The following is a 14,028-nucleotide window of genomic DNA, read 5'->3' as shown; positions in this document are numbered from 1 at the left end:
AAATACATTAGTGGAGAAATGGAAATAGTCTCTATTGTTCAATTACATTTAATAGGTAAGTGTTCTTGTTAATTTTGAGATACAGCACAATAACTGAGTGATATTCTAAGAGTGAATGATACAGACTGCAGGTTCCAATGATGACATTACCAAATATATCCAAGAAAAGGCCCCGGTATTGTTGGAAACTGTACAATAAGTTAATTATTCTCAATTTGATTGACATTTATAAGGGATTTTGTTTATTCATACATAACTAAGCAAACATGTATGTGGCACATGTTTTGTCATCTCATATTAAAGGCACTGTTCCACCTGCTTACAACAGGATGTTGAGTGTGTTTCCTTGTAATAGGCCAAGAATTGTGAGTGGGAGTCAACTGAAGCATAGTAGCAAATTGTCGAATCAAGCAAATAAATTGTGAGTTTATAAGGAAGTGTGGTACAGCTTTTTCATGTTTTCAACAGTATTTTGCCGATTTGCTTTCTGTAATTCCTCCTGCCATTTTAGTCCAAGTATCCTCCCTCAGACAAATTGATGGAATCATAAATGTTTCTATAACAGAGAGTTGATTTAAACTTTTCCTCCTCAGTTTTCCTCAGTGATAGGTTTGAAGCATCTTGTAACCTCAATTCCACACTTCCCTTTTCACTCTGTTCACTGACAAAGTCAAAGTCATTTAGTGCACTATTCCTGTCTAGATCTTTCCTTGCACATAACTAGTCTCGAATCTTTAACATGTAGTGTTGGATTCTGCCATCAGGGGCTCTGCCAGACACCCAGCTTTGAGGAAAAAAACAAAACAACAAGAAAACAAAACAAAAACAAAGTAAATCAATCAATCAATCAATCAATCAATCAAAACGCAGTTACACCAAATGTGCTCCCTTGCCCTGTTTCCATTTATTTACCCAGTGAAAAATGAAAACCTGAAGTGGGTCATAAGTATGGGAAGGGAGGGAGAGGAAGCAATCTGTATTTTGCTTGGTTTAGGAAACTTCCCTAAACAGAACCTTCCTATAAGGAGAGACAAGGGTTACTTCCCTAACAACACCTGGTTGGCAAGCCTAAAGGTAAATCTGTCTGATGTAAGTAAAACAACATCAGTTGAAACGCTTATGACCTAATCTCCGGGAAATAACTCTTAATATCACTGATGGACAATTATAAGCAAGTGATCCATTTTTACATGAAATTATAATTCAAACCTAATCACGGCTCTGGGTAAAAAAGCAACCTATATTTCTAGCGCATTATTGCAAAAGTCAAACATGTGAAAATGTGTTTAAAATGTTGAAACACAAATCAATTTCAATTCAAATCAAATCGATTTTATTTAAACTCACACAATTACAGTGTATTAGAGGAGGTTATAATTATTACAGTAGCGTTATAAACATCAATATAAAGAATATAGTGCAATAAGAAAACGAAAAACGAAACGAAAGTAATTTATAACTCATTGTTACTAAGGATATCTAAGAGATATAGAAGGACAGGAAGAAAAGAATGTTTAAATACTGTGTTAATTGTGAGGAGTTTGGGACACCCACATGGTCCTGAGAACTAATCGAGTGTCTAGGCGTGCCTGGCCTAAAACACAATTGCAATTTAGGTACGCGTACAGCACAAGGATTTGCAAACCAAATCATTTCCACAGTTTTGTTAAACTGTTGGGAACTTGTCTCTGATAGCATCCTAAAGTTTGCAAAATGACATTATATTTTAAAACATTCTGATTTTTCTTTGGACCGAAAGAGTCGATAAGTTAGAAACGCAAAGATTTCGTCAAATTCCATTCAGCCGATAATATGAGATTAACGTTCTTACCATTGGTAGGACTTCTTCCTCTTTTCAATAGCTCTTCCTTCTTCTTTGAAGGCAAAATATAACACAAGGATCGGATGCATTTCCTTTAGTCTTCAACTCGACAACTTCTTTCGGATACTCTTACCCAGGGCCCCCCACACAAATAATATAGCAAGGCATCATGGGAGTTGTAGACTGCAGGCTGTAGTGCAGGAACAAGCGCAATCTCGAGCCCAGGGTCGTTTTGGCTCCTTTTTAGCAGTATGGTCACCAAATAAAAACAGTTGGCGACAATACCACTGGAAAGGAGCCAAAATGACCTGAGCTCGGGATTGGAACAGGCACGGAAGCGAAGGATATCCTGAAGGCCAGGCACGCCTAGGCACTCCTTACATTGGTGCACTTCCCTTTTGACGCCACATCAGACAGCCCCTCTACCAAGCCCCATTGGTAAGAACACCATTATTCACAAGCCTGTCCGCATCATCAACTGGAAAGACAAGTCACAATCATGCTGTGGGGACTGTGGAGTAGTGATCATGCAAACCAGACAACGTTCCTTGCTTGATTGGGGAATAGGTGACAAGATAGAATCACTGACTCTTAGTTTAGCTTCAGAACGTTCGCATTATGTGAAGATAATTATTTAGCAGCGCGCCAAAGCAAGATAAGTGTTAATCTCGTACCCAGATCTTACTGCGTAATTGTAACTTACAACCACTTTGCGGTGAGAGGTCTGGGTATGAGACGGTATAAGTGTTTGAAAACTCAAACTCATTAGCGGAATACTTCACTTTCAAAGTGTAGTCATCACGACAAATGCGCAAACAAGAGGTGTCAGTCTTAATAAGGCGGAGAAACTTCTATGATATTAGCCTCCAGCAGTTTATCTTCTCTTGGTTGCTGATAGCTGCTCGTTATTAGGGGTTAGGGTTTGGCACGAGTTTTTCTTCGCGCCGCCTCGCGCTTGACTCGCACTTCGCGTCGCTTCGCGCTTGCCTCCGTTCAACTGAAAAACGCAAAAAAAATAATGCCTGTCAGGAGCCCAGTACTTGGGCTCCTGGCCTGTTTCGCAGGCATATCTAGTATTAAATGATATTCACTATCACGGTCTATTAATCATTGTTCGGCGAGGCGTTGAAATTGAAAAAAAAAATCATAGCCTCTTTTTAACATATCTCAGCACTAATAACTAGATTGTTGTTGAAATCTACCATAACAGTTTCAGTTGCTCTGCCAGAAAAGGAGCGAGTCTTTGGGGATTGTGAATTGAATATGAAATTTATGCAGATTAAAACATGATCACGAGCCAATCATTCTAGAGACGACTTGAAGCAAACACTCAAAGACAATGTCTGTCTCTCTAGGAAACTGACAAAGAAGCTGTGATTTCATCATACATAATCACAGAAGGGGGGTGGGGTGGTGTTCAAGGGCAAATGAGCTGCCTAATTCCTACTCAAGGTAAAAGCAGTCGCAAAGGAACGATCCGTTTTTGTTTCCTGCAGGTAATATGCCTCTGCAGCTGTTAATGATTCGCTATCTGAGATAAATGAGAAAAGATAGCTTGTGCACAAGGTTTCCCCTTATGTCCCCACCCCCACATACAGACTTAGACTCATCTTTGTTAATAATTGATTTCAAGAAGAGCCACTGCCCACTTCAAACTTAACCACAGACGATCGACGTTGGCAGAGTTATCTTGCGTCCCTTGGATTCATTTATAAAAGCTAATTCGGTAAGTAATGTTAGGTAAAATGTAAGCGAAATTATTTCAAGTTTGTTAGTAGTGGATGTACTATAAACGGCCCGACTCGCTCAGAGGGATAATTAATGCTATTTGGAGGCGATGGCTTGCAGAAAGGATTTTGCTTTGGGTCGACGACGAATCATCATTTCTTTCTCTATGAGGTGTCTCGTAGATCAAGCCACTCTAATAGGGGTTCTCGGAGGTTTCACAAGGGGGATTTCAACATAGCCTGATGTAAACACGCGGAAGGTTGGGAGAACACGAGATAAGCGTAGGAAACCACGACGCGAAGCGGAGTGGTTTCCAGCTTATCGAGTGTTCTCCCAACCTCCCAAGTGTTTACATCAGGCTGTGTAAACACGGAAACCATTTTACATTTCTTCAGCAAAGTTTTCGAGGTGTGCGCTTGCTATAAAATTGACCTAGTTAATGGTTAAGACGACACGCGGTAAGTTCTTTTGGCGCCAACATATTTGCTGGTTGGTTGCAGAAATTGGACGTGGACAGAAAGTGGACGTGATACGTGCTTTATTAAATAGTCAATTAAATCAATGGAGTCGTAAAACACAACATTAAATATCATGAGCGATTTTCCAAGTCGCCTAGCAAGTGATTACCAGACATCTCGTGAACAGTCTTGCCTTTCCAATGAGTCGGCAAGCTTCAATGCGTTTGGAAAAAAGCCACCAAAGCTGGAAGTTCAAGCGAATCTGCATGCCGCAATTAATTTCCGCCAAGAAGTTGCTGCCATTCCTTTTAAAAAAATCTTTCATTTTGGAAACAGTCAGCGTGTTCTTCTTCACTCTTTCCGCAAACACAAAATGAATGATAATCTATTTCATAATCTTATAAGCTTTCCTTCCTGCTTTCAAGATGATTTCAACCTTGAAAATGTGAAGCATTCAGCTACACGTTACCCCGCTGTTTATTCAAATTTTTTTAATTACGCGTGAGTAAGCAATGAAGTTTGGTAGAATTTATAGGTCTGCACCCTGCTGAAAAGCGTGCAGGCATCCCAAGTTTACGTGAACGCATGTGAACTTGGGAAGCCTGTGAAAAGTGCAGCATTTTTGTTTCACGGGACAAAGTGGGCGACCCGAGCAGGAAAGGTAGACGCATTTTGCCTGGTCTGGGAACCAATAGAAACACAGGATTCCCTTTATTTCGACTGCTCGTGGAGCTAGCTATAAAAAATAAAAATGCAGAAAAAGTTGTTGCCATTAAATATCTGAACAAACGGCTAAGTATCACCGAGTCTAAAGAGTGATATGAAGCATGGTAACGTATCCACATGACACAAACAATGCTTGAGCTACAGCAACAGTGAAGAAATGTTGGGGTTTCTAAAATCACTGCTCGCAGCAAAACAATAGTATTACAGTAGAGCCCCGCTAACTCGACCACGGTCAACTCGAATCCCCCGCTAACTCAAATAAGATCCGATTTCCTCAAGCATTTAACCTCTTTTTTCCAGTCATTTATCATCAGCTAGCTCAAACTTGAACTAAAAGCGTCGGTCGATAAACGTTTTAAGTGTCAGAACATAGCTGATTGACACGTCCCCATCTTGAATCCCGATTGATACGAACGTGATAATATTTATGAAAACGTAATATTTAGCTAAACTTCCCAAACTAAACGTTCTCAGAAAAAGCTCTTTTAAAACAATGTAAATGTAGGGATATTGTTGTTGTTTGTGCGAGAATAGAAGAAAAACGATTCCCTATTAATCATTAAAAGGATAACTGATTTTCAACACAACTAAACTGGAACCCTCCCTCCCCACCCTCCCCTCTGTTAACGTAGCCAATATTTCGTTTTCCTTGGGAGTTCGAGTTAGCGGGCTTCTATTGTATTCATTTTTGCACTGCAGATGTATGATTAGATATTCAATCTTAAAATGGCCTAGTTATATTTCCCAGGTTCCAGCCTTGAATGATGCAAGCTCTTACATTTATGCTATTGCTTGTGGTTGAGTTGGGATGGGCCGCCCAGTGTAACAAGTCGTATGGACCCGCTGGAACTGTTGAATGTATTCAAATACAACGGTACAATAATGAATACCAGTGGGGGACGTGCTTAACGGATGCATACATCAAGCAAAAGAGCAAACAAAAACATCTCTGCATAGACCGAGCTGCAACCTACTGCTGGTATCAGTGTATGCTTGAAGTGCATAGCAAGGAATATGGATCGGTGACGAGTGATTGTTCCTGTACTCCCAGCAATTCAACCTCATATCCAAACACCCTCACGCCTACCACATTGCTGCCTCCAGAATGCTATAGTCCACCAGGGGATTCCTGTGATTGGTATCGCAGCTGCCTGGAGAGGAGGTATCCCTGTGAAGCTACACGTAATGGTTACGCAATCAAATACGCTGAACATTTTTGCAAGCTGTATGACCAAAACTTTGCAAAGTTCAGTCAAATCGGGAAAATCTGGGTTAATGGAGTTCGTAAATGCCTCCAAGTCTCACTGGTGCCACTATTGCGGCCATGGGCCGATCCAACATGTAAAGAGATACGAGAAAGAGCGTTTGCCTCTCATACACCATGTTACCTGAATCCAGGAAGTGGTGCGCCGTCCGTCTGTGATCTTGACTGCTCCGATTACTACCAGATCTTTTGGACCATCAAAGGTTCCTTTGTCAAAGTCGACACACTCTGGGAATCACTCGAGGGAATGTGGAACATAGGAGCGAAATGTGGATTGTCTGCTAACATTAAGAAATGCTACAGAGAACTGAAAGATGGTCCAGTCAGAGTGATCAAGCTGAAGATTAAAAAGTTTTTTCTGCGATCGAGGCGCTCAACTGATAATCTTACTGAGTCTGATGCTCAAAGTCGATTCGCAGACGGAGTTGGCTCAGCCATTGCGAGTGCCTTGAAGTGGAACTCAGATGTAATGGACTGGCTCGCCTATACTGGGAGAGTTGAAGATCCAGAAAACATGGAAATTATCCTCTTATTAGCTGATAAGAAAGCCCTGGGTATCGCCATTACATCCACTCCATCCGTCAACTTCAACCAGACCATCCAAGAGTTTGCCTCAGCTGTACAACGGGGAGCGCTACCTTTGAAAGTGGATGGACACAATGTCTGGGTGAAGAACTTAGCCTCGTGTTCTGATAAAGCCTGCAACAGCACCCATACACTAGCAGTGTCAGACAAGCCTCCAAACTGGAATGGTGCTGCTGAGATCTCAGGTGGTAAAGTTGTCATGTGTGGAACCATCGCTGTGTTGGTCGCAATTCTGGACAAACTGCTTTACTAAAAGGATACTCGCATTTGTCGAGAAGGTAGATTTAGTTTTTTCTGTTTATCATACGTAGCAGTTGTTCTAATGGTCTGTCTCACGCTAGGTTTTATGCTTAATGCGTTCGAGCTGAAACTTTTCGAGTCCCTTTCTGTTTCCAAAGAGCTTGACTAAAACGTAGACCTCACTAGTTTTACTCTTGTAATGCTTGCAACAATCACAGCGATCTTTAGCATCAGCATGTTGGACACGGTCATGGTAGTGGACCCTCCAGACAACATTCCGCACCACCACTAAGTCGAAAACCAGGAATAGAACCACGAGTCAATTCTGCTTACGAAAAAGAGCATTTCAAATACTGTGGTAAACCAACGAGTTGTTTACTAGATTTCAAATCTGTCGGTGTTATTCTTACCATAAACAGGCTTCAGTGCGTGACAGGCCCTTAAATTAACTGAGAGTTATTCGGAGTTGTAGGATATAGAGGATAAAACAGCCAAGCACAGAATCTCTTTAATTTCATTGGATGGTAGTTACACCAATATTAGCCGTTGCTTAAGGTAGAGTAGAATCTATTTGCCTGGTAGATGTGAGACTTTTTAAGAGGGGTTACTCAGAAGTTACGGTAGCCTATGTTTGATTATTAGATGAAATCATCGTGTGTTGTAATATAGTGTCTCTCTCCATTGGAAGGATAAATAGAGAGGGCACTTCTTTGAAGTGATATAACCTACCTATACCTGATTAAACGCATAAAGTCAGTATTTTCCGTCTAAGTTGCTCGTTTAGATCTTTTGTCTCAGTTTAGAACTGTTGTTATAAAGATCTTGCTTTTTCGAATATTCTAATTCATATAAAGTAAAAAAATGCTCCTTATATAAGCGTCTTAGACTGTTATAACCATTGTTAGCCATTAAAAGCATTTAAGCACTATAAAATTGTGAATGAGTTGTTCATTGTGCACTACTCGTTTTCAAGAAGGCCCCCTCCCTCTCCCCCACTCTACATCGCCCGGGATGTTAGCCAAGATCATTTTCCGACGTTTTCCCTAATTTTTTTCATTCGTTTCGCCAGTTTGTTTCGTTTTGGTTATTTTAGTGTTTTTACTTGATTTGTTTTTCTCGTTTGCCGTCTCTAGTGTTAGCAGATGCCCTTACGAAGGACTAACGCTCGACACGTCAAAGAAACTCTTTATGGTTTACATTATCAACTCAGTTGATAAAACCAAATAATCTTGAAGTACCCCTCCCCTCTCCCTCCCCCCGCAAACGCAGAAGAACCACAGTTTGTTTAGATCAATTTAACCTCTTTAGTCTTCTCCAAAGACAGATTACTTTTGATTGGCCGGCGCCCAATTATTACAAGCTTAATTCAAGCAGTTCACAGTCTTCCTTACACAATCGCCTATGGATGTCATTTCAGTGACGCGCACAGGTTTCATTTTAAGTCTGTGTCGATAAGAGTCATGTAAGTCTACGATCGATCAAAAGCCTCTCCCAATTGTCATGCGTCAACATCTGTCTACACGCATGACATTGTGATGCCAAAATAAAGTACATGTATATAGGTATGTAGAGGTGTAATAAACAGTCAAAGGCGGACATATGTATGCGCTACTTCCCTAGCGCGTGACACGCACTTCGCGCCGCTTTTCGCGTGACTCACACTTCGCGCCACCTCGTGCTTCACTCGTACTTCGCGTCGTCTCACGCCTTTGTTCGACTGAAAAACGTTAAAAAATTATGCTTGTTTTACAGGTATTAAATGATATCAGCTATCGTCTGCTATTAATCATTGTTAGGCAAGGCGTTGAAATTTCAAAACAATAATAATAATAATTGCCTTTTTTTGAACATATCTTAGTACTAGTGACTAGATTATTGTTAAATTCTCCATAAGGGCTTTAGGAACTGAGCCGAAAAAGGAGCGAGCCTTTGGGGATTGTGAATTGGATAAGAGATTTATGCGGATTAAAACATCATCTTGAGTCAATAATTCTCGAGAGAAAAGTAAACACTCAAAGACAATGTCTGTCTTTCTAGGAAACTGACAAAGAAGCTGCGATTTCATCGTACATAATCGCAGAAAGGGGGTGGGGTGATGTTCAAAGGCATATGAGCTGCTCAATTCCTATCTGAGGCAAAAGTAGTCACAAAGGAACAATCCGTTTTGTTTCCTCCAGGTAATATGCCTCTGCAGCTGTTAACAATTCGCTATATGAGACAAATGAGAAAAGATAGCTTGTGTTCAAGGTTTCCCCCTATGTCCCCACCCCCACCCCCACAGACGTAGACACACCTTTTATAAATAATTGATTGTGAGAAGAGTCAATATCCACTACAAACTTTACCATAGACGATCGACGTTGGCAGAGTTATAGTGCGTCCCTTGGATTCATTATAAAAGCTAATACGGTAAGTAGTGTTAGATAAAATATAAGCGAAACGATTTCAAGTTGGTTAGCAGTTAATATAAGCAGCCTGAAACGCTCAGAGGGATAATTAATGCTATTTGGAGGCGATGGCCCGTGGAAATTTCAGAGAGAATTTTGCTTTGAGTCGACGACGAATCTTCATTTCTTTCCCTACGAGGTGTCTCGTAGATCAAGCCATTCTAATAGAGGTTCTCGGAGGTTTCACCATATGACTATGGATCTTGATCATGACTAATAAATATTAAAAACAAAATTGGGACCAGAGAAAAAGTCTGGATAATCGAGAAATCCGGATAATCGAGGTGCGGATTTTCGAGGTTCGACTGCGGTATTCAGGTAGTTCAAGTTACTATAGAACGTATAACATATAGCACATTGAAACACATCGTACTTTGAAAAACACAACGTCGTTCAGTTCTTGTAGGCCGCTTTTTATGGTTTGATGAAACTAAGTATATATTATACCTGGAGAACACGACCATAGCATCTTTAATTCAACTGGGGAAGGATGTCACGATACGGTGAATTTCAAAACGAGCTACACGAGGCCTCTTTCACTTCTGCAATCAGCTACAGTCTCTCACCATTCGGCTTCATTTGAGTAATCGAAACTTGTGCTTTGCGTGGGCTGTCATCAGGGTTCAGTTTTACAAAGCATTATTGCGGGTGTAGCATGAAATTTAATTTCTTCGAGCTAATTTCGCCATGCGAACACTGTACACAGCTCTTTGAAAATGTTGTGCTTTTTGCGTTGCAGTGATATTATCTCGATTTTCCGGAGTCATCTTGGGGACGTTTCGACACCGTCTCTACACTAACAATAACTTCAAAGGGAGTCTTTAGCACTCACAGTTTTTTTTCTGTAGATAATCACAAATCTACATGGAAAAATTCCTTACTTGAAACAATCGTTTGTAAGTCTTTCACAGACGCCTGCTTACACGCGTGTGAATAATCAAATTTGAATAGGCAGGGGGGCAACATGTTGCTGAATCCTTCGTATGTTCAAGGTTGAAATCATCTAGAATTGTTTGCCTGGGACATTTAATGAAGGAAAGCTTATAAGATTATGAAATGAATAGTCATTCATTTTGTGTTTGCGGAAGAAGTGAAAATAGAGCGCGCTGACTGTTTCAGAATTGACAGATTTTTTGAAAGGCTTTCGAATTCGCTTGAGGTACTAGCTTTGGTGGCTTTTTCGAACGCATTGAAGTTTAACGACTCGTTGGAAAGGCAAAACTTTTCACGAGTTTTCCGGTAGTCATTAGATAGGCGGCTTGGAAAATCGCTCATGAGACCTAATGTTGTGTTTTACGACTCCGTTGCTTCGTGAAAATGTGGTAAAAACATAGATGGATAGGAAAGAAGTTTGGAACAATTTTAATGTGTGTAACCCTTCTGAAAAGCGCAATATTTTTGCTTTGCGGGATAAAGTGGGTGACCCGAGCAGGTAAGGTAGACGTATTTTTTTTTTGCTCGGGCAACCAACTGAAACACAGGATTCTTTTTATTTCTTCTGCTTGTGCAGTCAGCTATAAAAAAAAAGAGAATTATTGCACACATTAAAATGCACGAAAAGTTGTTGCCATCAGGTATCTAAACAAGTGGCAAAGTATCATCGAGTCTAAAGAGTGATACGAAACACGGTAACGTATTCATATGTAACAAACTGTGCTTGAACGATAATAACAGGGTAGAAATGTTATGGGTTTCTAAAATCGCTGTTTGCAGCAAAGCTATAGTAATACAGTAGAGCCCCGTTAACTTGAACACGGTTAACTCGAATCCCCGCTATCTCAAATAAGATCCGATTTCCTCAGGCATTTACCCCATTTTTTCAGTCATTTCACTCCGTTAAGTCGGACTCTCTATTAACTCAGACTAAATTTAATTTTCCCAGGCTCAAATTTGCTCTAATATCTCGAACTTTAGAGTGTCAGAACATAGCTGATGGATACGTCCTAATCAATTCACGATTGATACAAACGTGATAACATTAATGAAAACGTAATTTAGCTTAACTTCCCAAACTAAACGTTCTCATCAAAAAGCTCTTTTAAAACAAACTACATGTCCGGAAATTAATGTTGTTTCTGCGAGAATGTTAAAACCATGATTCCCTATTAATCATTAAAAGGATAACTGATTTTCAGAAGAAGCTAACTGCAGCCTCTCCCTCCCCCCCCCTTTTTAACTTGAATCATTTTTTGTTTCTCTTGGGAGTTCGAGTTAGCGGGCTTCCACTGTATTCGTTTTCGCACTGCAAATGTATGAATCGATATTCAATCTTAAAATGTCCTAATTACTTTTCCCAGGTTCTATAGCTTTGAATGATGTTAGCTCTTACGTTTATGCTATTGCTTGTGGTTGAGTTGGGATGGGCCACCCAGTGTAACAAGTGGTCTGGACCCGCTGGAACTGTTGAATGCGTTCTATTATCTGGGTACAATAACGAATACCAGTGGGGGACGTGCTTGACGGATGCGTACATCAAGCAAAAGAGCAAACAAAAACACCAGTGTGCAGACCAAACTAGAATTTATTGCTGGTACCAGTGTATGATTGAAGTGCACAACAAGGAATATGGATCAGTGACTGATGATTGTTCCTGTACTCCCAGCAATCCAACCGCTTATCCAAACACTCCCACGCCTACCACATTACTGCCTCCAGAGTGCTATAGTCCATCAGGGGATTCCTGTGATTGGTATCGCAACTGCCTGGAGAGGAAGTATCCCTGTGAAGCTACAAGTAATGGATATGCAATCAAATACGCTGAACATTTTTGCAAGCTGTATGACCAAAACTTTGCAAAGTTCAGTCAAACCGGGAAAAACTGGGTTGATGGAGTTCGTAAATGTCTCCAAGTCTCACTAGTGCCGCTATTGCGGCCATGGGTCGATCCAACCTGTAAGGAGATTCGAGAAAGAGCGTTTGCCTCCCATACACCATGTTACCTGATTCCAGGAAGTGGGGCGCCGTCCGTCTGTGATCTTGACTGCTCCGATTACCTCCAGATATTTTGGACCATTAAGGGCTCCTTTGTCAAAGTCGACACACTCTGGGAATCTCTCAAGGGAATGTGGAACATAGGAGAGAAATGTGGATTGTCTGCTAACATCAAAAAGTGCTACAGAGAGCTGAAAGATGGCCCAGTCAGAGTTATCAAGATGAAGATTAAAAAGTTTTTGCTTCGATCGAGGCGCTCAACTGATAATCTTCCTGAGTCTGATGCTCAAAGTCGATTCGCAGACGGAGTTGGCTCAGCCATTGCGAGTGCCTTGAAGTGGAACTCAGATGTAATGGACTGGCTCGCCTATACTGGGAGAGTTGAAGATACAGAAAACCTGGAAATTGTCCTCTTATTAGCTGATAAGAAAGCCCTGGGTATAGGCATTACATCCACTCCATCCGTCAACTTCAACCAGACCATCCAAGAGTTTGCTTCGGCTGTAAAACAGGAAGCGCTACCTTTGAAAGTAGATGGACACAATGTTTGGGTGAAGAGCTTAGCCTCGTGTTCTGATAAAGCCTGCAACAGCACCCATACACTGGCAGTGTCAGACAAGCCTCCAAACTGGAATGGTGCTGCTGAGATCTCAGGTGGTAAAGTTGCCTTGTGTGGAACCATCGCTGTGTTGGTCATGATGATGGACAAACTGCTTTACTAAAAGGATACTCGCATTTGTCAAGAAGGTAGATTTAGTTTTTCTGTTTATTGAGCTACATAGATTTATCATGCGCAACAGTTGATCTAATGGTCTGTCTCACCCTGGGTTTTGTGCTCGATGCCTTCGAGCTGAAACATTTCGAGTCCCTACCTGCTGCAAAAAGGTTCACTAAAACGTAGACCTCGCTAGTTTTACTCTTGCAATGCTTGCGACAATCATGGCGATTTTTCAGCTTTAGCATGTTAGGCGTGGTCATGGTACTGGACCCTTCAGACAACATTCCCGCACCATCATTGAATCAAAAACCAGGACCTGAATCACGAATCAATTCTGGACCACAAAATAGTTGCTGTTTTTCAAAGCTTACGAAAAGCATTTCAAATATTGTGGTAAACCACCGAGTTGCATTGTTTTGTAGGTTTCAATCAGTCTGTCGGTGTTATTTTTACCATAAACAGGCTTCAGTGTGTAACAGGCCCTTAAATTAACTGTGAGTTATCCGAAGCCGTAGGATATAGAGGATAAAATAGCCAAGTAAATAATCTCATTTAATTTCATTGTATGGTAGTTAAACTAATATTACGCGTTGCTGAAGGAAGAGTAGAATCTATTTGCCCAGTAGATGTGAGACGTTTCATGAGAGGTTACTCACAAGTTACGATAGCCTATGTCTGATTATTAGATGAAACCATTGTGTCTTGTAGTATAGTGTCTCTCTCCATTGGAAGGATAAATAGACAGGGCACTTCTTTGAAGTGATATAACCTACTTATACCTGATTACACGCATATAGTCGGTATTTTCCGTCTAAGTTGCTTTTTTAGATCTTTTGTCTCAGTTTAGAACTGTAGCTGTAAAGATCATGCTTTTTCGAATATTCTTATTCAAATAAAGTAAAAAAAAGCTATTATATAAGCGTCTTAGACTGTTATAACCATTGTTTGCCATTAAAAGCATTTAAGCATTATGAAATTGTTAATGAGTTGTTCCTTGCGCACTACTCGTTGTCAAGATCGGCCCCCACCCTCCTCCCCCTCTACATCGACCGGAATGTTAGCCAAGATCATTTTTCGACGTTTTCGATCTTCTACGGGTTAGACAGGCT

General features: G+C 40.8%; 2 protein-coding genes and 1 long non-coding RNA gene across 3 annotated transcripts; 2 read left to right on the top strand and 1 right to left on the bottom strand.

Annotated features, from left to right (window-relative positions):
• Nucleotides 1–30: 30 nt before the first annotated feature.
• On the bottom strand, nucleotides 31–1,959 carry LOC149051045 (uncharacterized). Its single transcript, XR_016183961.1, has 2 exons — nucleotides 1,832–1,959; nucleotides 31–784 (listed from the first exon to the last, which is right to left on the bottom strand). It is a non-coding gene; the product is annotated as an uncharacterized LOC149051045 (long non-coding RNA).
• A 1,312-nt stretch (nucleotides 1,960–3,271) lies between these two features.
• Nucleotides 3,272–7,756, top strand: LOC149051044 (uncharacterized). Its single transcript, XM_089197445.1, has 2 exons — nucleotides 3,272–3,548; nucleotides 5,483–7,756. Exon 2 carries the CDS (start codon nucleotides 5,496–5,498, stop codon nucleotides 6,834–6,836), a length of 1,341 nt encoding a protein of 446 aa, XP_089053571.1. The 5' UTR covers nucleotides 3,272–3,548; nucleotides 5,483–5,495; the 3' UTR covers nucleotides 6,837–7,756.
• Nucleotides 7,757–8,906: 1,150 nt separating this feature from the next.
• On the top strand, nucleotides 8,907–13,895 carry LOC149051043 (uncharacterized). The gene is made up of 2 exons (XM_089197444.1): nucleotides 8,907–9,232; nucleotides 11,568–13,895. Exon 2 carries the CDS (start codon nucleotides 11,583–11,585, stop codon nucleotides 12,921–12,923), a length of 1,341 nt encoding a protein of 446 aa, XP_089053570.1. The 5' UTR covers nucleotides 8,907–9,232; nucleotides 11,568–11,582; the 3' UTR covers nucleotides 12,924–13,895.
• The last annotated feature ends 133 nt before the right edge of the window (nucleotides 13,896–14,028 follow it).

This window comes from Pocillopora damicornis, chromosome 2, assembly GCF_964200805.1.
Source record: "Pocillopora damicornis chromosome 2, jaPocDami1.2, whole genome shotgun sequence".
Classification (NCBI taxonomy): domain Eukaryota; kingdom Metazoa; phylum Cnidaria; class Anthozoa; order Scleractinia; family Pocilloporidae; genus Pocillopora; species Pocillopora damicornis.
This window is presented reverse-complemented; position numbering and strand designations above follow the sequence as displayed.

What these genes read in the sequence shown, in the direction of transcription:
- LOC149051043 (XM_089197444.1), top strand. Translation starts at nt 11,583, where the DNA reads ATGATGTTAGCTCTTACGTTTATGCTATTGCTTGTGGTTGAGTTGGGA.
- LOC149051044 (XM_089197445.1), top strand. Translation starts at nt 5,496, where the DNA reads ATGATGCAAGCTCTTACATTTATGCTATTGCTTGTGGTTGAGTTGGGA.